The following is a 22,794-nucleotide window of genomic DNA, read 5'->3' as shown; positions in this document are numbered from 1 at the left end:
CTGGGGCTGGGAAGGAGGGGAGTATCTCCCTCACCACAGCAGCCACATCGCTGAGGCTGGGAAGGAGGGCTGTCTCTCCCCTGCAGCCACAGCCCTGGACCTGGGGAAAGTCACCTCTTTCTCTGGCCGCCACACAAATTTCCCCCACACCCTCTTCTCACCCTGCTGCCTCCTCCCACCTATCCCCTATTTCCCGCAAGGGCACCACCTCACTTTAAATGTGCATCTTCTCCAGGGTCCAGGCAGCTAATTAGCAGAGCCACACCTACGCGGCTTCACTAATTAGGTTGGTGGCCCTTCATTCTCTTGTGTGCGGCTGCCCAGGCATGCACCTTAGAGGGAACTATCCGTGGACCACCTGAATGGAGCTCGTGGACCACAGTTTGAGAATCTCTGCCTTAGAGAAACCACAAAGCTCTTTGCCAGGGTGTTACTGCCAGCTTCCCATGGAGAAACCATGAGGTTTGTTTTGTTTTTCTAAAAAACTTAGCCAGTTATGCATCCAGTTTCTTCGTGACATAGTACAATAGTTTACCTTCTGAGACCGGATCACAACATCTATTAATGGATACACAGGAATCAAAATGGACAAGAAATAATGGAAAATTGTCTCTATGGAAGCGATCCGCATGATGGTATCAATAATGAAGATAAGCAGCGTTACCTAAGAAGATGCAAGAAAGTAACTTATACTAGATAAAAAAAAATAATCTTTGCTCACTGTTGCCAAGAATTGGATGACACTACATTTTGGGTTATATGGTAAATACCACACAACTTACTTATTAGATGCTGAATACTAAATACAAAACACAAATATGAGAAAGGTTGATGGGAAGGACTCAGGGTAATGGGTTAGAGTTGGTGTTTGGGAGAAAAGAACATTTCTGTCACTCCACTGCCCTCTAGAGCATCCTTAGTTTTTACCCCCCAATACCTATTTGTCAGAAGCCATACTGCTAATCCTACACATTCCAAAATCATGAGTCAGGTCCTAAAAGATAATCAAGAACTTTTTAAAAATTGGATTCTTGTTATTTGCATTCTGTTTTTTGAGCTTGGGGTGTGTCTGTGTCACACTTCAACCTTTTCTCCACAACAGTGAGTGTTACACATTTATTTTGAATTAAAACAAACAGTCTCATGTGATCACATGACTCCAGGAGCTGGGACTTTAAGAAAACACCAAATATTATGAAACTTCCAATAAAAATCAAAGGCGTTGGCAGCACTGCATACATTGGCATATTCTGGTAGATAAAATACTGGGAAAGACCCTTCCATTAAGTTGCAGCATAATTAGCATGGAGGCAGTGAACATCTTAGTTTGCTGATGTATTTATTTATTTATTTTTACCATGAGGCTTTTAGAGAGTTCAGAGTGACTATGCAGATATCTGTAAACAACAACATCACTTGGGGATCCTTTTCCCAACCTTGTAGAAAAATGACATGATGTTTGAACCTTTTTAGATCCAGAACTGCAGGATGTACAAACCAAAGATCTTCTCTAGAGCCTTTGCACCTCACGTCTAGCCTTGGCAGTGCACGAAATCCTTACAAGGGTGTCTCTGGAAAGTTTATTTAGGTTGCAAGAGGCACCAAAAGAGTTGAGGTGTATTCTGCTACAACTCAGTAGTCTGCAGACCAACCATAGAAGGATGTCTCAAGTCTAGATTTGGTCAGAATTTCCCCCCCCCCCCGCTCTGGGGAAAGTTTCAAGTTTTCAGCAAAAAAATTAAAAATATTCTGATTCTGAAATGCCGCCTGGGAGTCATAGTTCAGGTGCGCTCCCATTCTCGTCTATAGATTGGGCTCCCTGGTCAGACTACATCTCCCATCATACAGCGAGGTCTCCCCTCTCGGCTAGGGGAGGTGGCTCACATGGCCATGATGCATCATAGGAGCTGAAGTCTGACCAGGGAGCCTGGACCATAAGGAGAATGGAAGTATGAGGCATCGCAGCAGCATTTCAGAATCAAAATATTTCAGGTTTTAACCAAAGCTTTTTTGATTTTCAGGCTTAATTCAAGATATAAAATTGTCTCTTATGAAATGTGTCGGTCATTATCTGCTACAAAAAATAGAAGTTTTCCCTGTAAAGCAGACCCTTTTCACACAAAAAGCACCAACTTTCCATCAAAAAGCAGTTTAGGCGGAGAATTTTGAGCCAGCCCTATTCAGGAAAGAAATCTGTTCATGAGGCAGCTCCGAGCCTCTGAAATAGTCAGTTAGGATCCTGCGTGGTACAGTTTCCCCAAGGCCAACTCTGTGGGGGATTTTTGTTGCTGTTATTTGGATTGTGGTTTACAAGATCTGGACGAAGAGAGATTTTCTAACAGACAAAGGTGGTCACAACAACAATACTTTGTATTTCCATTTGGAAAACACACACACACACACACACACACACAAAGATTTTGCTTATGAGATTTCACCCTGTGCAAAATATTGGGTGGGGGAGGGGGAGGGAATCAGTTTTCAACCACAAAAAAACATGGAGCAAGAGACAGTTGGGAATTCTGGGTAGGGGACCACAAACCACTTGAAACTAGAAAGGATTGGAGAGGATATTAAAGAAGAAAATGATGTGAATAATGCATCATAGTTAAAGGTACAGAGCTGTCCCTGTTATAAGATGACTGTCATTTTCTATTTCCTGGAGCTGCACAGGGTGTTTCCACTTCTATATCATCACCTGAACGCTCAAAAGCTTGAAATACAGTTTCATAAACTTTATAGCATGCGGTACATAATCTAGCCATTTGCTTACCGCTATGAGGATAAACGACCAAAAATCACAGCTGTTGCATCGCTTTCGAAATGTGAAGGCAATTAAATATACGAACAGGATCATAGAAATTCCATAGCCAGTAATACCGGTAAACTATAGAGAGGAAAGCTCTTATTAGGGGTAAGTGAACTGGTATGAACAAATAAAACCTATATGCACCACTTTAGTTCAATTTAAATGACAATAATACTGAGGATTAAGGGATAAAAAAACCCTCCAATTAAGTGCAAAGTACTTTTATAAGGAGGCTAAGATTTATTATCTCCATTTTACAGAAGGGGAAACTCAGACACAATGCAGTGAAGAAGAGAAAATAGAGCAACAAATAATAAAAATGCCTAGCTCTTACATAGCCCTTTTCATCCGTGGACCTCAAAGCACTTCACAGTCTGTAATATATTTATCCTCACCACACCCCTGTGAGGCAGGGCAATGCTCTTATCCCCGGTGCACAGAGGGGGAGCTGAGGCGCAGAGAGACTGAGTGACTTTCCCAAGATCACAAGGATGTCTGTGGCAGAGCAGGAAACTGAATGCAGGTTTTCCATCTGCAAGGCTAGTGTCCTAACCACTAGACCATCTTTCCTCTCAAACAGCACAAAGATTTAAGCACCTGCGAATGTGATAGTGCTATCTGAACTGTTTAACAAGCAACCTGTGACCATTTACTTGTTGGGGACGTATTATGTTCCTCCTTGCTTTGATTATTATTGCTAGGGGGGAAAACCTGCTGCCCTGGATATAGTTCTGCTCTCAGACCTGGTTGTGTCCAGAATTTCACCCCTAAAATCAGCGAGCTTACTCTGGGTTTGCACCGGTGTAACTTAAAACAGAATCAGACAGTTTCCCTAGAATTGAAATTGCAATGCTGACTACAACTCCCAGAGGCATCAACTCTGGGAACACTTGTACATAATAGGAACTCGTTGGGAAATCTCTTCTAGGCTCATCTTGCATTTTTCTTTTTACTAGGTGGGGGAGGAGAGAACAAGAGAAAATACAAAAGACCTTTTTCACAAATAGGAATCTCATTTCACTGTGAGAAATCCATTTTCTGCGTCTGGGGCAAATTCAGAATTCTTGCTGGCAGAAACGGCAACGTTTTGCCACGGATCAAATTTTAATCTTTCCATATGAATGCCCAGCAAAAAAATGGCCCCTTTGCCTTGCTCTGATCTATGGGTGCAGACACTTGAAGAGCGAACTGGCATAAATGATTACAATTTAAATGAATTCTGAAGCCAGGAGCTGACCGGCTTAATTGCTCCCCTTCCCTGGTGTAGAGAGAGGGGTAAACTTTATCTTCTGGATGTCCCTCTCTTGTTTTCAAAGGTGAATTATTTTTCAGCGATCTAAATAATCAGATTTACCAGGGCAAGAGCTTCACCGGCACTCTTAGAAATTCTGTAACTCAATGCAAAGATAACTCCAAACATTGAGAAGAGAAGAATCAAGTACAGGGGAATATCCACCAGAGCCTGCCCACACCAGTAGGCTGAAGGGAAGAGCCCAGAGACCCGCAGCTGGGAATGAGCTTTTATCTAGGAAAGGAAAGGAAAAAGAGAGGTTGTATTGTAGAGTTTTTAAAAACAACAACAGTCCTTCCAGTTAGTTGCCTTTATGTTCCAAACTGGCTCAGGGAAATAAAGGTACAAACAAATCTCCATTTCTTCTTCCTCTGTAGAGTTATCACAGGACTTTCCCCTTTCTCACTCTCTCTAGCTATTAGAAAAGGAGTACTCGTGGCACCTTAGAGAATACAGACTAACACGGCTGTTACTCTGAAACCCTGTCTCTAGCTATTGCCACTCTCTTCTTCTCCTCCTCCTCTTCACTGTCCACATGTCTGTTTTCCCCGCTTCTCTCTCTCCCACCCCATTTGTTTCTTCCTTCCTTCTTTAGTTGCTTCTTTTTCCTGTCTCCTTGCTTCTTGTCCCGATGGCAGTGGAAATATCTTAATAGCGTACCCTGAAATACTGGTTTTCATTTTTTATTCTTCATTAACCAGTGTCTAAAAATGTTATCAAGGTAGCTCCAGAACAAAGAGTCTTTCTATGATTGTCTGCATTCATTAAAGCAAATCCAGGGATGTTTCTCATGTCAGTTTAGATGAGCATGCTGTGTATAACAGGACAATAGAGTAGATGGATAAAGGGATACATCAGGGTATCATGCGGGCAGATTTAATATTCCTTCAGTGTATTCTTCACTCATCAACAGAAAGCTATACATTAATCATGCTATTTCCCCTACAGGCTGGGAAGATTGAGGGGAGAGTGGGAGGAAGAGAAAGAGACACTGTTATTGTCATGTTTATATATTTGGGAGGCTCCCAGACACTATCATGATGGAAGTCATTGTGTAACTAGGTAGCTAGATAGATCCCTGATACAACTCTATTGCATTCAGTGAAAGACTTCAGAACACACATTCCTTCATAGTGGTAGATAATCACCTCTGAGTCCATCACCTAGGCCAGGCGTTCTCAGGACAATTTTTTTTGTGGCCTCAGAGTGTGGCCCCCAACTCTTGCTGGTGGCCACTCTCACATTTTTTCCTAAAATACTTAATTAGCTTTAGGCAAAGCAAATAAATATGCCCATAGACACGTCCAAATCATTGTAATATATTTATTGCTAGCTAGTTAAGTCTGTTGTGAAAAGTGATATGAACAAACATACAGGTATCACTTTTCACAGCAGACTTACTCAGCCCAGGCAAGCCTGGGGACAAATTAAGCCCTGGATGGAGGGTCAGGGGAGGCAGCGGGGGCCAGGGGAAATGGGGGTGAGGGGTTGGGGGAGGCAGCAGGGGGCTGGAGCCCGATGCCCCACGGCCAGAGCCTGCCCTCCCACCCCAGGGCTGAAGCCCAAAGCCTGAGCCCCACCGCACATGGGAAAGTAGGGAACTCATCGGCTGCCTGCTCCTACAGCAGTGTGCACCAGGGGACTCCAGAAGGGGGCATTCCTGCTGCTGGCCTCAGCAACCAAGACCAAGACAGGGCATCCAGGAGCAACAGGGAGGGGGAGTGGCCACTGCTTTGCCTCCTCTCCTCCAATCACAGCCCAGGAGGCTCTAGCCACAAGAAAAGCCCCTGGTGGCCGCGTTTGAGAAACACTGAAAGTCCATCTGATCTGCCTGCAATGTCCTGTACATCAGAGGAGAAGAAGAAGATGGAGAAATGAGAGAATAAGTTTGTATATTTCTGGAAAATAAAGAACAACCCCCCCCTTTTTATAATTGCAATTTGATTCTATTAAACCTGCCTTCTTCCGTCATGAGAGTACCTGTCTTTGACCTGTTACATATTTGTACACAGCTATCACTCTGCCTCTGCTCTCAGTTTTATTTCTCTAGATAGATCATGCCTTGGTCTTTTAGCTGTTTCTCAGAGTGGTTAATTTCAAAACCTTTTAGTATTTTGATTTCTCTCCTCTGAACTCTCCAAGCTATGTCCTTGTAAGAATGTGACAGCCCAAACCAAATGCAGTACTGAAACTGAGATCTATCCAGGCCTCCCCCTACATAATGTCTAATAAAATTCAAGGATTTTACCTTATAATCTTGTATGCTGTTCATTGCAAAGTGAGGTGGGAAACCAGGAATTAAAAACAGCAAAAAAAAAAGATAGATATCAATAAAATAATTCCATAATCCTTGATGATTCTCCTGGGGGGGCGAAAAAAAATCAGAAAACATCTGAAGAAAACATCTGCATTGTATTAGTCTGGGTATCACAGCTAAAGTTCGGCAAATAGTTGGGGTTTTTTTTTTGTTTGCTGGCAGTTCAGAAAAATTTGGGGAAAAAATTGGTTTAGGTCAAATCAAACCTGAAAATTCTGAAAGATTTCAACAAATTCAAAAAAGTCTGTTTCAGGTTGAGGGACACATTTCATTCCACTTGATATGTTTTGTTTCCAGGCATTTTAAAAGGTCTAGAGTCATAAAATTTTGGAGGAGGTACCCCCTTATCACTTTTAGTCCAGTGGTTAAGGCACTCATCTGCGATGCGGGAGAGCTGGTTCAATTCCCCCGTCTGCTTGATGTTGGATAGGGATTTGAACTTGGCTTTCCAACCACCCAGCTGAGTGTCTGAAACACCAGGCTACAAGGAGGTCCCCTGTGTCCTCATGCCTCCTCCCATAACCTCTCCTCCCCCTCCAATAGCCCCTCCTCTCCCATACTCCCCTCCTACCCCGCACCAGAGACCCAATGGTTAGGGGGAGGCTGCCAGAAGGGAAGTTCAAGACTCATGACTAGGGAGGGCCAATGAACCCCTGAAGAAGGTTCTCCTACACACAGGCTATGGTGCAGAGTTCTCTTTTTTACAACAAAAGGATATGAGCCAAAGTCTCCACTAGTATATGCGGGCCCAACTCTGCTAAAAAAAAAAAGTGTTTATAATTATACTAGTGATGAATTTGGACCTATACATAAAAAGAGATAAAACAAAATTGCTTCCTAATAAAAAACCTGATCACATATTGAGAAATTAGATACCTCTTTCCCAACCATATGTATTACAAGTATTTCTGGCAGTGAAGTTATGACACTTACAGGAAAAAATGGATGACTCCAGATTCGAATTTGTGCTGTGGAATTTAAGGTTCGCAGCAATGCATTGCTGATGATGTTCACAAGCACTGGAAAGCAGTTGATTGTTTCTATGCTGCACATAACTGTAAACCTGTAGCTCTGAAGAAAAGCAAGACAAGACAAAAGCTCAAAGGTGTTTTCTAATGGAGGGGGAATCAGGAAAATTATTCATCAGTTTACATTCTCACTCACAGGCTACTTTACTGCGAGATGAATCTAGGAATGCGTGAATTAGTTTTGCATTTATGTAGGCAGGAGTCTAGGCTACAACTTGACCTGCTAAAATTGAGCCAAGAGGTGTTAGCCTGTATCTAGAGGAGATTAGTAAATGTGGTTGAGTTGAAGTCAGGCTTACTTAGCATAGTTTTGGACAAACAGACTCAGACCAGTGAAATGTCCCTCATTGTAGTCCCATGAAGACAATAAATTATGCAAGCTTACCACTGCACACCATTATACCACTCCTAACAGTGGCAGATTTAGAGTTAGTGGGGCCCTGTGCTCAGCTTCATTTTTGGGGCCCCTGCTTGGGACCCAGCCAAGAAAAAGAACATTCGCTCTGATCTCTCCCCCTACACCCCTGTTTTTCATTCTTTTTTTCTTCCTCCTTCTCCTATAAGTAATAGGAAGTAAATGAAAATAAAGAGAATTACCTTGATAGTTTTTGTAGTCTAACTTATTTTTCCACAGACCACTTGAAAAACCGCTGAGTGTCTCAGCCGACCACTTAATGACCTTTCCAAAGATTGTTCGTACCGTTAACTAACGATGGTAAAGCGCTTTGGATAAGCGCGTTTTATAAAAAAAATGTTAAAAAATGTTTGGGTGTGGGGTCTGGCCAGGACTTAGGGGGTGGGGGGGCTCAGGGCTGGGGGGTGCAGGGTCTGGGAGGGAGTTAGGGGGTGGGGGGGCTCAGGGCTGGGGGGTGCAGGGTCTGGGAGGGAGTTAGGGTGCAGGAGCGGGCTGGGGGTTGGGGTGCAGGGTCTGGCCAGGAGTTAGGATGCAGGTGGCGGCTCAGGGTTGGGGCAGGAGGTTGGGGTGTGGAGCGCTTACCTGGGGCAGCTCCCATTTGGTGTGAGGGGTGCAGGTGTGAATGTGGGTCAGGGTGCAGGAGCTCCCGTTTGGTGCTCAGGGTGGGGGTGGGGATGTGGAGGGGTGCAGGAGTCAGAGCTGGGGTTGTGGGGGTGCTCCCTGAGCAGCTCAAGGCAAGGGGCTGGGAGGGTATGTGTAGGGGGAGTGCGGAGGTCACGCCTTTGCTCCGCCCTGCCCCAATTCCACCCCCTTCCCCAAGGCCCTGCCCCTGCTTCTTCTCCACCTCCTCCCCTGAGCGCGCTGCGGCACTGCTCCTCCCCCTCCCTCCCAGAGCGACTTGAGCGCCGGCAAACAGCTGTTTGGTGGCGGGGAAAGCGCTGGGAGGGAGGGAGAGGGGGAGGGGCAGGAACATGGCACGCTTGGGGGAGGAGGTGGGGAGGTGAAGCTTGGCTGATGGTGGGGGCAGAGCCTGCAGCAGGAGCCCCAAGAGCCGGCAGGACCAAGCTTCTGCCACCACAGTTGGGGGGCCCCATGCCAGGGCACCCTGTGTTTTACTGTAAATCTGCATCTGACTCCCATGAAGACCTTGGCAGATTCTAGTCCTTCCAATCCTCGCACAGGGTTTAGCATCTCCACTGGACAAAAGGTCAATTTGTTGTCCTCTTTGTCAGTTCAGGGTGGCCCTTTATGCCCCGAGCCTCTGTGTTTCCTGGGTCTCTTAAATCAGATAACAACTGTCACTGCCCCTTTCCCTGAGAGGGCTACTAAGGCTGGGTATCTGCATAACCAGTGTTGGTATTTTTCACGAATCACCTCTTAGAGTACATCTACACAGGGATGAAAGACCCCGGGCATGACCATGGCTGGCCTGTGTCAGCTGACTTGGGCTGAGGGGCTAAAATTCTCTGTGTAGACGTTTGGGCTTGGGCTGGAGCCTGAACTCTGGGACCCTCCACTCTCATAGGGCTCCAGAGCCTGAATATCTACACAGCAATTTTAAAGCCCCGGAGCCCAGGTCCTGCAAGCCTGAGTCAGCTGACTTTTTTTATCCCTGTGTAGACACAGCCTGAGTGATTCCAGATCCTCCAGGAAATCGTGCCCAGCGAGCCAGGAATGCACAAATACATCTAGCATGCCTTGACACAAAGGCCTCTAAATATTCTCCTGTCCTTATCATATGGCTCATCTCAATACAACAGCCTCTGAAGTTTTCATGCTTCCAAGGACGGGGTGAAAGATACAGACAATATTTATAAAGTTAAAGCCACATTTCACAAAAGATATTGCATGAATTTGCAATATCTGTCACAGTCATATAGCATCAGATTGTTTTGCATTTACAGTAAAATGCTGTTCCATTTTTAGGGCAAGTTCCAGAGACAGCTCCTGGTTTTGCAGCTCAATAAAATGCATCCACAATTCACTGAGAGCGTAAAACTGCAACCACAAAAATGAAGCGTGTGACCTGACCCAGCTCAAAATCAGGCCTTTCCTGGCTAAATATAAGCCCATTTGCTTACCCACATAAGATTATTGCTTATTATTTAATATGAGATGGTCTAGATCATCAGTCTGTGATTTGCCCAGTGTAAGGAGCAGTGTGTTGCTGACCCGACCCTGGAGCTGCCCTGAAGAGGGATTGTGAATACTAGGACCACAGTCTTCTTTCTGATCTCCCCACTACTTTGCGGAGGGCGTGTGCTGTGATCTGCCTGTCCCTGGTGCAGTGTATACTTCCCAGTGCACCTGTGTAGCTCTGCCCTGTCCAAGTGCAAATTCAAGAAAGGGGACAAAACAGCTTTGAAAAGCCTGACACCCCCATATACTGGAAGTGATTCCATGGAACCCCAAGCCCCTTTTCTCCTGGATGCAGGTGGGCTACAATCTGGCCATATTTGAATTAAATTTTGATGTGTTTGTTTATTTTACAATTTTGTGAATTTCACTTTGGCTTATGTTTGATCTTCATGTCGTTGGCGCTTATCCATCAGGAGCTTCATTCAGACAAGTTCCACAGAACCCACATTGGCATCTTGGTTAATTATTAAAGAAAAAAGGAGACACACACTACCTGGTGCTCACAGGATACTTGTATAGCCCCATTATGTATTAGCTTCTCTGTGATATTTTTCCCTTTTGCTATTTCCAGCATTATGTTCTGAGTCTCCAGGGCATGGATGAAGTCCTGAATACTTGAACCTAGTATGAAGCAACAGCAGAGAAATCGCAATCTTTGAAGTTGTTGTTTTTTGTTTTGTTTTTTAAACAATAAAAGTTCTCCTCGGGTCTTTGGTAAAAAGTCCCCACCTGCCAAACAGGACCAGAGAAATTATAATAAAGTAAATTCTATAGAATTCATACACCATTTGTGTAATAATCCATTGCATTTTCTCCACAGTTAGTTAATTTGCTGCTTCCAAATTTTTGCATTATGAATTGACTCACTACTCTGCTGATTCTCAGCATGTTTAATTAGTTTACTGCCCTAATTCTTCTGTATTTCAGCTGTTTTACTACTATTAATTTCTGCTCTCTTGCTATCATGCCTATGATTCTTCTTCTTTGCTACCTTGTCTGTGTCTCTCTCTCTAACACCACCTCTCCCATCACTGAACGCAGTCTCCCATCTCACGTCCATCTGCTTTATTTATTCCATTCCTTCCCACTTCCTTGCTTTCATTACCACAGTGTTCACAACCCCTTCCTTCTCAAACTCTCTGTGCTCCATGGCTCCTTCTCCTCACAACTTAAGCAAGAAGAACAAGGAGTCCTCGTGGCACCTTAGAGACTAACAAATCTTTTTGAGCATAAACTTTCATGGGCTAAAACCCACTTCATCAGATGCATGGAGTGGAAAATACAGTAGGCAGGTATAAATACACAGCATACTGCAGCATCCTTCTCTCAGGTGGCCGAAACACACGTTGCCCTCATTCGTTCAATACAAAACGAAACCACAAAAGTTATTTGCCTTCCAGGTGATCTGACAATGTCATTCTTCTCCTCAGATCCTTTCTCTGGCTTGTCATTCAGCCTCACATCAAACATAAGCTTTTTGCCACCACCTCCAGATCACCCTGTCCTTCTCTGCTTCTTGGGTTGCTCTCCTTGTTGAGCCCTGTATTGCCCTCTATGACATCTGCTCTGCCAATATTCCCGCCCCCCTCTTCCCCCGTCAAATTTCCTTGCAAGGCTAACAGCAGTGGTGTAGAAAAAGACCAACCTTGCTGTTCTGTTTTTCCCCCCTCACCTGTTTCATTGAAGACTAGAAGGCTTGTGACTTCCTTGTGAGATTGTTTTCCAGGAGGAAAAAAATACAGACCAGAGGACAGCTCCCAAGAATTGAATTGTTTCCATAAGTGAATTATGATAAATTGGATAGCTAACGGTAGCATAAAAAGTCCACACAGCAGTAATCTAGATAGAAGAACAGATCACAAATGAGTTTGGAGAGAAGACATTTTGCAAGTTGCATTATTGTAGGGGGAGCTAGTAGCAACCCATATATTTCGATTGTATTGAGAAAAAAAGATTCTTGCCACTTTATTTTGGGAATGTGTAACACCCCCATTGTGTAAGTCAGGCCTTTAAAATTCAGCAGGAAGAAAGCTCCAGGGTTAGAGAGGTGCGTTTTCTTTGACCCATGAAATTCCATTCAGGTTTGGCAGAGATATAAACTTTCATAAATCACCATTTCCCTTCTATTGCTTGTGTTCCTCAGGGAAATTATGGTAGTATGCAAAAAACAACAACTGAACATGAACATTCTCGTCTAATGCCGGGCTGACACCACTGCCAAAGCAGCAGCAGCATACGCAGCAGTGGGAACCTCAGAAGCAGACGGCCTCTACAGGGGATGTAGGGAAGGAAGCTGGGATTCCGGTGACCGCTGCTCAAACACAGGTCCCCACTGGCCCATCCCCGCCTCAGAAGGCACCAGATGGAAGGTGCTCCTCCAACTTCCTGGGTCGGTGGGGGACGAGAAGGGTAAGAGATCCAGACAGTTCTAACCGTAATAACCAAGCAGCTGCTTGAAATTTTTTTTACAGTAAGATTTTCTGCCGGAAAAGAGTTTAATTCAAAACAATTTTTCTTCACAGAAAAATGTTGTTTAATTTTTTTGGTCTTTGACAGGACATTTCTATACAAAATTAAATTAAAAGATTTTATTTAGTTTCCTTTTAGAAAGTCAAAAAGATTCTAAATTTTGGATTTTTTGTATTTTCCTTTTACTTATCCTTTTCCCCATTTCTGCTATTGAATGCAACAGAATGAATGTCTAGGGTTTTTCCTTTTTCCTTTTTCTTTTTTTCAATTCTAACTTTTCACAACTTCCTTAAAACTTTGGAAAAGTTACAGAGTTTTTCCAGAGTTGGAGAAGTTTTGAAAATGTACCGATTAGGGGGGAATTAATGAGAAACAATAAAAAGTTGAAAGAACAAACAGACATTATTCATTCTATTGCGTTCATAGACAATATGGGGAAGGGAAAAAATGTGAAAGGAGAAAACACAAAAATTTAATATTTTTTAACATTTTCTTTTTTTAAAATACCAAGATGAAATGAAAATTTTGATTTTTAGTTTTGAAGTTTTCCCACCCCCCACAAAAAATCAAGATATTTAAAAAAAAATTTTTTTTAAAGAAAGAACATGGGATTTATAACCAGTGCCAATAATCATATGACTAATTTAATTATGTACATCGTTCAGTGCAAGAAACTCCCGGTAATAAATTAATAATGGGATGGGGATGCGTAGTTAGGGAAGCTTTTGTGTAGCTGGAATTGGCAAGGTAGGCATTTCTCCAGAACACTGGGATGATCAGCTTTCTATGTCACGAATCATTTAGAGCAAATATGTGATTTACAAGCAAACACTGTTGTGATTGAATTATTTCCAATGGTCCAGGAACATTCAAGGTGAGAGGGAAGTGGATCCCTGAAGTTCCATCCTAGCCCACTCTGCAGATTGCTGTGCTATGAACATCCTCCCACAGACTGATTTCACCTAAACAAGTCAGAAACACTGGCACTTACATGAACCTAAGGGTTTTATCTTCATGCTTTAGCTTTAAAAAGCGAACTCTTGCCATGGCACAGACTTGCTGTCTCCAGAGGGCTGTGCCACTTACAGTCGCCTTTCCTATGTCTGAGAGTGACAGGAGACCTTGTTCCATTTCATCAGCAGAGAAGGCATCTCTTTCCTCTTCTGCCTGCTCCTCACTGAAAACACCATAATCTACAAAGAGTTTTTAAAGTACATAGCTCAGCATAACTCCTTGACAATGTTTTTTTACATATAATAAAAACAGAAACACTGGCAGGGACAAGAATACACAAAATTATCAACTACTGACCAGTACTACATGGCAGGCTGAATATAACTATCTTCTAGTTTGCTACAAGGGAAGATATCTCAGTTAAGATGGGCTCTTTGGGGAGTATTAAGTAATAGAAAACACTCTAGGACCTTGAAGGGATGTACAGAAAATCCATCTCTCATCCACAGTTCTGTATCCAGAGATCTCTTCCAGTTTTCCACTCATAAGGCTTCTTTTCCATAATTATACACTTTAGTAAAGGACATCTGAAGGTTAAAGTGTTAAGTAGAATTTTTCATGTTTAAATCTTTAAATGTTTTTCATGTTGCAGGTATAAATAGACCCCTAAGCCACCACGGAGAACCCTCCAAAAGGAAATGTTCATCATTCATGGAAACCTGTGTTTTCATAAAATAGAATTCTTAGGAGTTAGGAGCATTCTGTGGAATAGCACCTGGATTCACTGTATTAATTAAAAATAAACAAATAGAAGACTAGAGACATTTATAATACTCAGACACAAAGTGTACGTAACCAGTTGTATTTGAGGCTCAGAGTCACTAAGAACAAGTAGACACTGTGCTTTGGTTAGCATATTGTCCCACATGCCTGATTCTGCACCACTGACTTCACAGGGAGCAGGATCAGGCTCTAAGTGCATAAAGTTTTAAGCCCATCACCAATTTTATTAGACACAGTTAAAGTATAAGAACAATAAACTATTCTTAAGTGAAAGACTGAAACAATAAATACATTTTCTGAAATTTAAAAAAAAAATCAATGTTTGATACAGTCCTTAGTTCTATGAACTGAAACAAAATCCAAAGTTTGGGATTTAATCTTCAGCAGGAAAGAGTCCTGTGGCACCTTATAGACTAACAGACGTATTGGAACATAAGCTTTTGTGGGTGAATACCCACTTCGTCGGATCTTTAGCAGGTTTCAGAGTGGTAGCCGTAAGTGGGCTTTAGCCCATGAAAGCTTATGCTCAAATAAATGGGTTAGTCTCTAAGGGACCGCAAGGACTCCTCGTGGTTTTTGCAGAGATCACTTTAAAAAAATAGAAAAACTGTGGTATATTGAAAACTGTGTTAGAATCACAAGCTACCACTTCAAGTTCTAAGGATTTCTTGGTCCTGCTTGCAGGCTAAGGGGGCTCTGCAGGGAAGTGCGGCATCTGGCTTCTCAGCAGGGAGTCTGCAAAGAGCCTGACGAGAACAAAGTGGGTTGAATTCTGCATCTCTGTCTTAGGGAGCAATCTGCTTTGTCTCTGTTTTTAAGGTATGGATTTTAAGAAATCCAATCCAATCTAAAAATTGGAGCACTGGTACACATTCTTCCCTGGACAATTCAGGAGAACTTTGCAAAATAAGTTGCAGAATGAAGCCTATGCTACAGACTTTTCTAAAAGAATGCCTGCCTCTTTGTTGTTGTATCTTATGAAATAATTACAAAAGCACTTACAAAAAGAAAAGGAGTACTTGTGGCACCTTAGAGACTAACAAATGTATTAGTTTACTGTTAGTCTCTAAGGTGCCACAAGGACTCCTTTTCATTTTGCAGATACAGACTAACACGGCTGCTACTCTGAAACATAAGCACTTACCTTGTCATCCATTTAATATTTGATAGCAAGTCAGGAGTAAAAAAAAAGTCCTCTTTCTGTATTCTATATGTTTGGATTTCCAGTTGTTTTTTAGCCATGTTTAAAAATATAGTTAACTATTCAAAGCAATTTTGCTAGTCATTTCTATCTTTGAGGATGCCCAAAAAGGTAAGGATTCACATTTAGCAGAAAAAGAGCATACGATTAATTTAAAAATAATTTTCCCTGGCTGAAAACTGCATGTTTGGACTCAGTATTTTACCTTCTTGATCAAGTGCTGCTTCACTCTCCAGCTTCAGGAAGACATCTTCGAGGGTTGTCATGCTAACGCCATAATTAATAATCCCTTGGTCAGAGTGGCTGTCTAGGCCACAGAACAGATCTGCACAACAGAATGATACATGTACCTTGAAGGCATAAGAAAATTAAAATTTATCTGGGCTAAAATTGCGCTCTCAGGTATAGAAATGTAAATTCAATGTAATTCCGAACACACTTCTGTACCTGAAAGCAGAATTTAACCCTGTCTTCTAATCCTAGGGTAACCATTAGAATTATGGGTTTACAGAAATCTCCAGGTCTCTATTTTTAATCAGTCTTCGTGTTTGATAATATTCTGCTGAGTATTTAAAGATTGAATTGAAGTTTTACTGGAATACATACGCTCAAGAGTCAAAAAAATACCAGGTGCCAATTTTGATTGTCCACTTTTAAAATTTTCAAACACCTTTACACATTCTCCCATGCTACCTCTTATGCATGGAACGAGTTCCTGGTAATGATTTGCAAAGGCAACTCAGTGTCCTCTTTCAAATGTGTCTTTAGAACTCTTAGCTGCTATGATGCCTTAACAAACAACCCAGCAAGGTTTAGACAGCTGATTCAATGGGACCACTGCCTTTCCCAGTGACCAGTTTCATTTCATTATTTTCTTGTGTTCATCTCATTCGTTTGTTTAACGTACTGTGACGGGGCAAGGCCAGATGGCTATAGAAAAGTAGTGGGAGATTGATATATTAGCTCCAGGCTAAACAAATCCCTGGTACCAGGTTAAGTGAAATGGAAGCTGCTCCAGGTCAATTAAGACACCTGGGGCCAATTAAGAACTTTCCAGAAGGTAGGGAGAATGCTCGGTTGATTGGGACACCTGGAGCCAATCAGGGGCTGGCTGAAACCAGTTAAAAGCCTCCCAGTCAGTCAGGTGGGTGTGCATGTCAGGAGCTGTGGGAGGAAGTTGCGCTGTTGGAGAGGCTGAGTAGTACACACCATATCAGGCACAAGGAAGGAGGCCCTGAGGTAAGGGTGAAGTGGAGCTTGAGGAAGTGAGGGCTGCTGTGGCGGAAGTAGCCCAGGGAATTGTACATGTCATCTTTCTAAAAGGTCAGCTACCATAGCTGATACTATTAGGGTCCCTGGGCTGGAGCCCGGAGTAGAGGGTGGGCCCGGGCTCCCCCCCGCCACCTTTGCCCCCTGATTAATCACTAAGACAGGGAGACAACAGAGACTGTGCAAGGAAGGATAACTTCTCCTCACCACCCTTGCTGGCTTATGATGAAAATGGCTCAGTAGACTGTGACCCTTGTCTCTAGAGAAAGAAGGGTTATGTGGAGGATCACAGCGAGCCTCTGAGGCTAGCGAAATCCGCCAGGAAACGTGGGACCCACGAAGGCAAGGACAGAGCTTTGTCACAGTACCTACCTACCATTATTTTTCAAATTTCAACCTTTTGTGCATTTTTAGGCTCTGGCTAGGGCTGGATCTGTAAATGCCAAAATGCGGTAAGTAAGACTGCGCTTACAGTATTTCCAGCCCAGTTGGAAACACAAAATTAGTAGAATTCTTATGAGGGAGCATGTACTCCAAACTCTGGCCCTTTGCAGACTCAAAGAAATATCAAAATTTAAATAACTAAAACTAAAATCTGATTCCTAGGGGTGCTGGAACAATTTGTATAATGGGGCTACTAAGAGCCATTGAACCAAATTGTAAACCCTGTGTATAATGGAATCCACTTCAAGCCAGGGTGTGTGGCAGTACCCCCAACACCCCTAGTTCCAGCACCTACGAGGATTCCTTTCAGTTTCCTTCATCATTACCCTGCATTTAACAGAAAAAATAAATATTTGTGTCAAGTTCAATTTTTATGTACTTCGTCATGAATGGAAGAAAAACACATATTTTGATCTTAAATACATACGGAGACTAAAATCTTGGAAAAAATTCCTCATGCAAAAGTTCCTCATCAGTAGGTTGCCTTCCTGATGGAATTCAGGAGTCAGATACAATATCTCTCAACATTAATTAAAAAAAACAGAAAAAAGAGAAATTGTTCTATGCATGGTGGATTCTGGATTATGTAAACACATCATTACCTGGAAATTTATCCACATTTTCTAAGGGCAGCGTATAACTCAGTTCATTTCCATTCTGTCCTGTGAATGTGGCATCAGGGATGTACTGTCTGACCAGGGATATCATGCTCTCAGAGTCACAAACCTCACTGACATGCATCCTGTTCATATTAAGAAGGCAAAGGCTTACATTTCCACAAGAACAATGTATGTATCATTATGATGTCATATACCAAGAGAGTCAAATCCAGCAGTCTTTACTCCAGAATAACATCCAATCCCTGCAGCAGATCCTATTTAGACAAAACTTCAGTGGACATTTTGTCTAAGTAAGGATTGAACGATTTGTTACCAACTCCTTGTGTTTAGCAAACACATGAGGTTGCTATATGTAATAAAACAAGTGGTTAGGAATAACCAACTGATTTGACAGTATCTACAGGAAGAGTTTGGCAAAAAGAGTTTTACAAAGGGCCCAGTCCTGCAAGGTGCTTAGGAACCTCAATGCCTATTGAAAGGAGCTGAGGATACTCAGCATCTTATAAGAGATGCCCAGAATTTGAGGATCAGGCTGAAAAGAAAGATGGCTTTTAGGATGGAGTGCCTTCTGAGCCAACAGCTCTTTTACCTGGGGAAGTGAATCACATCTGCTTAATGGAACATTTCATTACGAGGATTCTAGGAATTCGGCACAATAATGAGAAAAAAAATTAATTGGCTGCAAGTGGAGTCTGAATACCCAAGGTGTTACATCAGATGAAAGGTGATCTCAGATCATAGTGCCTTAAAAATAAAATTAACAGCAAAAATATATGTATTTTTCATAACTGGAACCATAGATATTGCATGTGCCAGGTTGAGGGAATGTTTTGACAGTGTCCTCAATACATTTTGAAGTTTTTATATTCATTCCAGTTAAGCTATATTAGAAAGCATTTATCTTTAAACTCCCAGAGATGTTGCTTGGTAGGAATGAAATAACATTTCTTCTGCTACTGTGATGCAAATTTAGCACTATCAGGAACGTTTTCACATAAAATAAAATACCTTAAGTGATACCCAATCCCCCATTTTTTCTTCAAAAACCGAGAAGATCCAACACACTTTATTCTCCCATGTGAAATAAAAGCTTTCCGGTCTAAGGAAAGAGAAAAACAAAATAATGTATTAATGGACCTCACTTTCTGGAATTAGTTCTTCTTGAGTCATTAACACAATTAAGAATCTAAAGTTCAGCATCTAATAAGCAGATCACAGAACATTGGTTACAAGACATGGAGTGATAATTCAAGAAAGAATGGACATTCAGAGGTTAGAGGTGAAGATAATTTAGGAAGGATTATTAGCAGAAGTGGGTTTTTAAAGAGGAATTAAGACAGATGGGGTGCATGGTGGACACATGGGAAACTGTTGCAAGAGTAGGAGCAATATGATAAAGGATAGAATGCCAAGGGTGAAATAGACAAAGAAAAAGGACAATAAAAGGACTTCAGAAAGCAACCTGACCCTGACAGAGCAACAGACGCAAAACCTGGAGACATATGTCCACTGCTACGATGATGGATAGCCCCCACAACACACCTTTCAAGATGCATGGGTTCTGAACATGCCTATTACAATATGTGGTGTAACTCATCCAGTGCATTTAATGCCCCAGAAATTACTCTGCTCTCAAATGAAATCTCATAGAAAAATGATAAAAGACAAAAACACCCCATCAAAACACTTTTCACAAAGCAAGTCCTCCATGCCTGACCTCCCAAGCCTTGTCCTCAAAGGAAACCTGTATAACACCTTAAAAAAATGATCCTGGGTACTTCAATTCATGACTACGCTGGACACGGAAAACCACAGACTTAACAGATACACTAATTTTATGGCCCCATTACAACAATTTGCAACACACCTGCTGCCTACTAACCCTCCATTATCCTATGACTGCAGAAGTATTAATTGCCTGCTTCATTTTAAGTTGTCTCCTACAACATGTGTGAATCCCTTATGTTTTACAATCTGCCTCATCTTGTATTTATCTTGGACACTCCGGTTACCTTCCCCAGACCTGAGGAAGAGCTCTGTGAAGCTCAAAAGCGTGTCCCTTCTGCCAGCAGAAGTTGGTCCAGTGAAGGATATTACCTCATCTACCTTGTCTCTTATAAAGAGCATAAGCAGTGAAAGGATACAATGAGCTTGTGGTGAGATTAGGTAATGGGGCTGCTGTGGGTGAGGATGACACAGTAAGACTATTTCACAGACACATGTACATTCAGAATTAGAATGGTATCTCAGATGTTATTGTAATGTTAATAGAGATGTGAAGGAATTAAAATAATCTTTGCCCCCAGATCAAGAGTAAGAGAAATGAAGGATGCTAATATCAGGAAACAAAAACGGAAATTATTTGGTCAAAATGATAGGACAGCAAACTGGATACAGAGTTGCTTATTTGATAGCTGCTTTCAACTACCTGAGATGTGGTTCCAGAGAGGATGGTTCTAGACTATTCTCAGTGGTAGAAGAGGACAGGACAAGGAGTAATGGTCTCAAGTTGCAGTGGGGGAGGTTTAGGTTGGATATTAGGAAAAACTTTTTCACTAGGAGGGTGGTGAAACACTGGAATGCGTTACCTAGGGAGGTGGTAGAATCTCCTTCCTTAGAAGTTTTTAAGGTCAGGCTTGACAAAGCCCTGGCTGGGATGATTTAATTGGGGATTGGTCCTGCTTTGAGGTCCCTTCCAACCCTGATATTCTATGATTCTATGATTCATTTGCAGGACATGACTGGTGCTTCAGTATTGCAGCAAAGCCTCCACATTCCTGACCTGAGGACTATTAAAATGATATATTTTAATTTTAAAAAAAGACACACACACACACACACATCCCCTTCTCCAGGATAAATAGTCAATAGGAGATGGACATGAATTCACACTGTATGTGGCCCCTCGTAACCCTAGTATTCTAAAGCAGAACAAATTTATAGTGAACTTGGATTTAGTGAAACTCAACAGTGAAGCACAAAGTCCTGAATTGCTTCATTGTAGTTCAATGAGTTTTTCTTCCCCTGTAAAAGCCAACCTTTCAGACTTGATTGAGTGAAAACTTCTATTAAAGGCAATGAGGATGAAATCCTGGTACCGCTGAAGTCAACAGGAATTTTCACCGAAGAATTTAGCCTGAGCAAGGTCCATTCTAAAAGAAAACTCCGCTTATTCCATCTACTTATAAAATCTTATTATCTAATGAGATAAGCTGGTCTCACCAGCCAGGATATCAGCTTCATTCATGAATTGGGTAGCGAACAGAGTCACTCGACCAGCTCTACGTTCTTTCAGTAGGGTCCACACAAAATGTCTGGAACGGGGATCCAATCCAGCAGTTGGCTCATCTAATAGCAAAACCTGCAAACAGGTATGAAATCAGACCTTTACAATGTTGCCAACTCTCATTACTTTAGTGCGAGTCTCGTGATAATTGATGTTTCTCTTAAAGCTCCAGGTGCTGGAGTCAAATGATTGCATGGGAGGCTCAGCTCTCATGTTTTAACAAAGTTTGCATCCCTCTTGGTTGCAGGGAAATGATGGAAAACATGACCTGAGGGCACCTTATTGGCTCAAAAACCAGAAAGCAAATAAACAGAACCCCTCAATTTTTTAAAATATCATTATTTTTACATGAAACTCATGATTTTTGGGACCTGATTCAAGATTTTCAAACACTTGGGGTTGGCAATACTGCATTCAGATCCAGTTACAATGAATAATTTTTGGTATATTTACAGACTTGAGTGGTTTTAACCTCTTAATTTTCTTTTCAGGTGATTTTAACATCAAAATGCAACTCTACAAGCTTTTCTCCATGGGGACATCCAGGAAAATTAATTTGAATTAACTAAAGTTATGAATTTGAAGTGGATTGGTTAAACCACACTAAATCCCTGTGTGGTCATTGTTATTCAGAATTAAAGTGGCTTTAATTAACTTTGGAAGTGAATTAAACTAAACTGAATTAAGGCCACTTTAATTTTGAATGACAATGTCCACACAGAGATTTAATATGGTTTAACTAATCCACTTTAAACCCAGACCTTTAGTTAATTCAGTTTAACTTTCCTGGATGTGTCTATGGGCACAAGCCCTATGTCTGTATTTTTACTGGTTTTCCTAGTTTGTTTGTTTATTATCCTTTTTTTTTGCGCTAAACATGGTATTGATGTAGTCTCAATCTATCTTTCGTTTGTTAAATGAATTTCAGTCATCATTCTGGAATCATTTAGGTATTTTCCAATCTTGTTCCTTGGACAGATCATATTGTTTGAGATTATGTTTATAAATTAATGGCATGAAAATGTACTTTGTCTGGTCTCTATCCCACAAAGACTTACTCATGTATCTAACTATGCACTATGAGTCTTATTGAAGTCAATAGGAGCTAGGATCCTCACAGGGTGTAGAAATAAGTATGTGCGTAAGTCTTTGTGGGATCAGAGACTGTGTTTAAATGCATATACGATACAAACACCAGTTGTGCATATGACTGCTCCTTTTTACCTGTGGATCTCCTAACAAGGTTATCCCAAGAGACAACTTTCTTTTTTGTCCACCACTTAATTTATTAGCTTGGGTGTCCTGAAAGTTGATAATATCCATCAGTTTCAAAACTTTTTGCACCTGGAAAATGACAGAGAAATAAATGTCAAGGACTGGTATGTTTAGGCTTTTGGGTAAGTAACTTGTAAGTAACCGTTTCACATAACTACAGTCGTTACACAACAACATGTGTGTCTGTCAGTTTGTGCTGGATGCTTTTTTGTCAGAAAACAGTGACGCAGCAAGAACAAGAGCAAGAAGAATGGTAGTAAGATCTTTATTAAGCATGCACATAAGCCAACGTTACATGCGGAGAGGCCTGTGTTTATCTGACAGCAGCCTAGCCAGGTTTGCGCTTCTGAGGTCCGGGTGTCACATTCAACTAGATCACTCCTGAAACCTCCAGTTCTACTCACCCTGCAGAAACTACACAGATTGAGACGTCATACAAGAACACAAGATCTCAGATTTAAAGCCTGACTATTTCACAGCTACATGCCCATTCA

General features: G+C 41.8%; 1 protein-coding gene across 3 annotated transcripts in view; it reads right to left on the bottom strand.

The window, feature by feature from the left end:
• The window catches only part of LOC125621348 (ATP-binding cassette sub-family A member 9-like), a 53,462-nt gene that overhangs the window by 12,194 nt on the left and 18,474 nt on the right, over window positions 1-22,794 (bottom strand). For all 3 annotated transcript variants that reach the window (XR_012664870.1, XM_075119198.1, XM_075119199.1), the window contains 13 exons: window positions 22,250-22,369; window positions 20,962-21,100; window positions 18,748-18,838; window positions 17,722-17,861; window positions 15,612-15,731; window positions 13,460-13,661; window positions 11,672-11,838; window positions 10,493-10,620; window positions 7,351-7,488; window positions 6,349-6,462; window positions 4,164-4,334; window positions 2,774-2,887; window positions 536-664 (listed from right to left, as the gene is read on the bottom strand). Coding sequence is in view for 2 of the 3 variants with exons in the window: in XM_075119198.1 (XP_074975299.1) it covers window positions 536-664; window positions 2,774-2,887; window positions 4,164-4,334; window positions 6,349-6,462; window positions 7,351-7,488; window positions 10,493-10,620; window positions 11,672-11,838; window positions 13,460-13,661; window positions 15,612-15,731; window positions 17,722-17,861; window positions 18,748-18,838; window positions 20,962-21,100; window positions 22,250-22,369 (1,773 nt within the window). In the remaining variant the exon portion in view is untranslated. The remainder of the gene's footprint in view (window positions 1-535; window positions 665-2,773; window positions 2,888-4,163; window positions 4,335-6,348; window positions 6,463-7,350; window positions 7,489-10,492; window positions 10,621-11,671; window positions 11,839-13,459; window positions 13,662-15,611; window positions 15,732-17,721; window positions 17,862-18,747; window positions 18,839-20,961; window positions 21,101-22,249; window positions 22,370-22,794) is intronic.

The sequence above is a fragment of the Caretta caretta genome, chromosome 14 (assembly GCF_965140235.1).
Source record: "Caretta caretta isolate rCarCar2 chromosome 14, rCarCar1.hap1, whole genome shotgun sequence".
In the NCBI taxonomy this organism is placed as follows: domain Eukaryota; kingdom Metazoa; phylum Chordata; order Testudines; family Cheloniidae; genus Caretta; species Caretta caretta.
The sequence above is the reverse complement of the archived record's forward strand: the minus strand, read 5'-3'. Positions and strand labels throughout refer to the sequence as shown.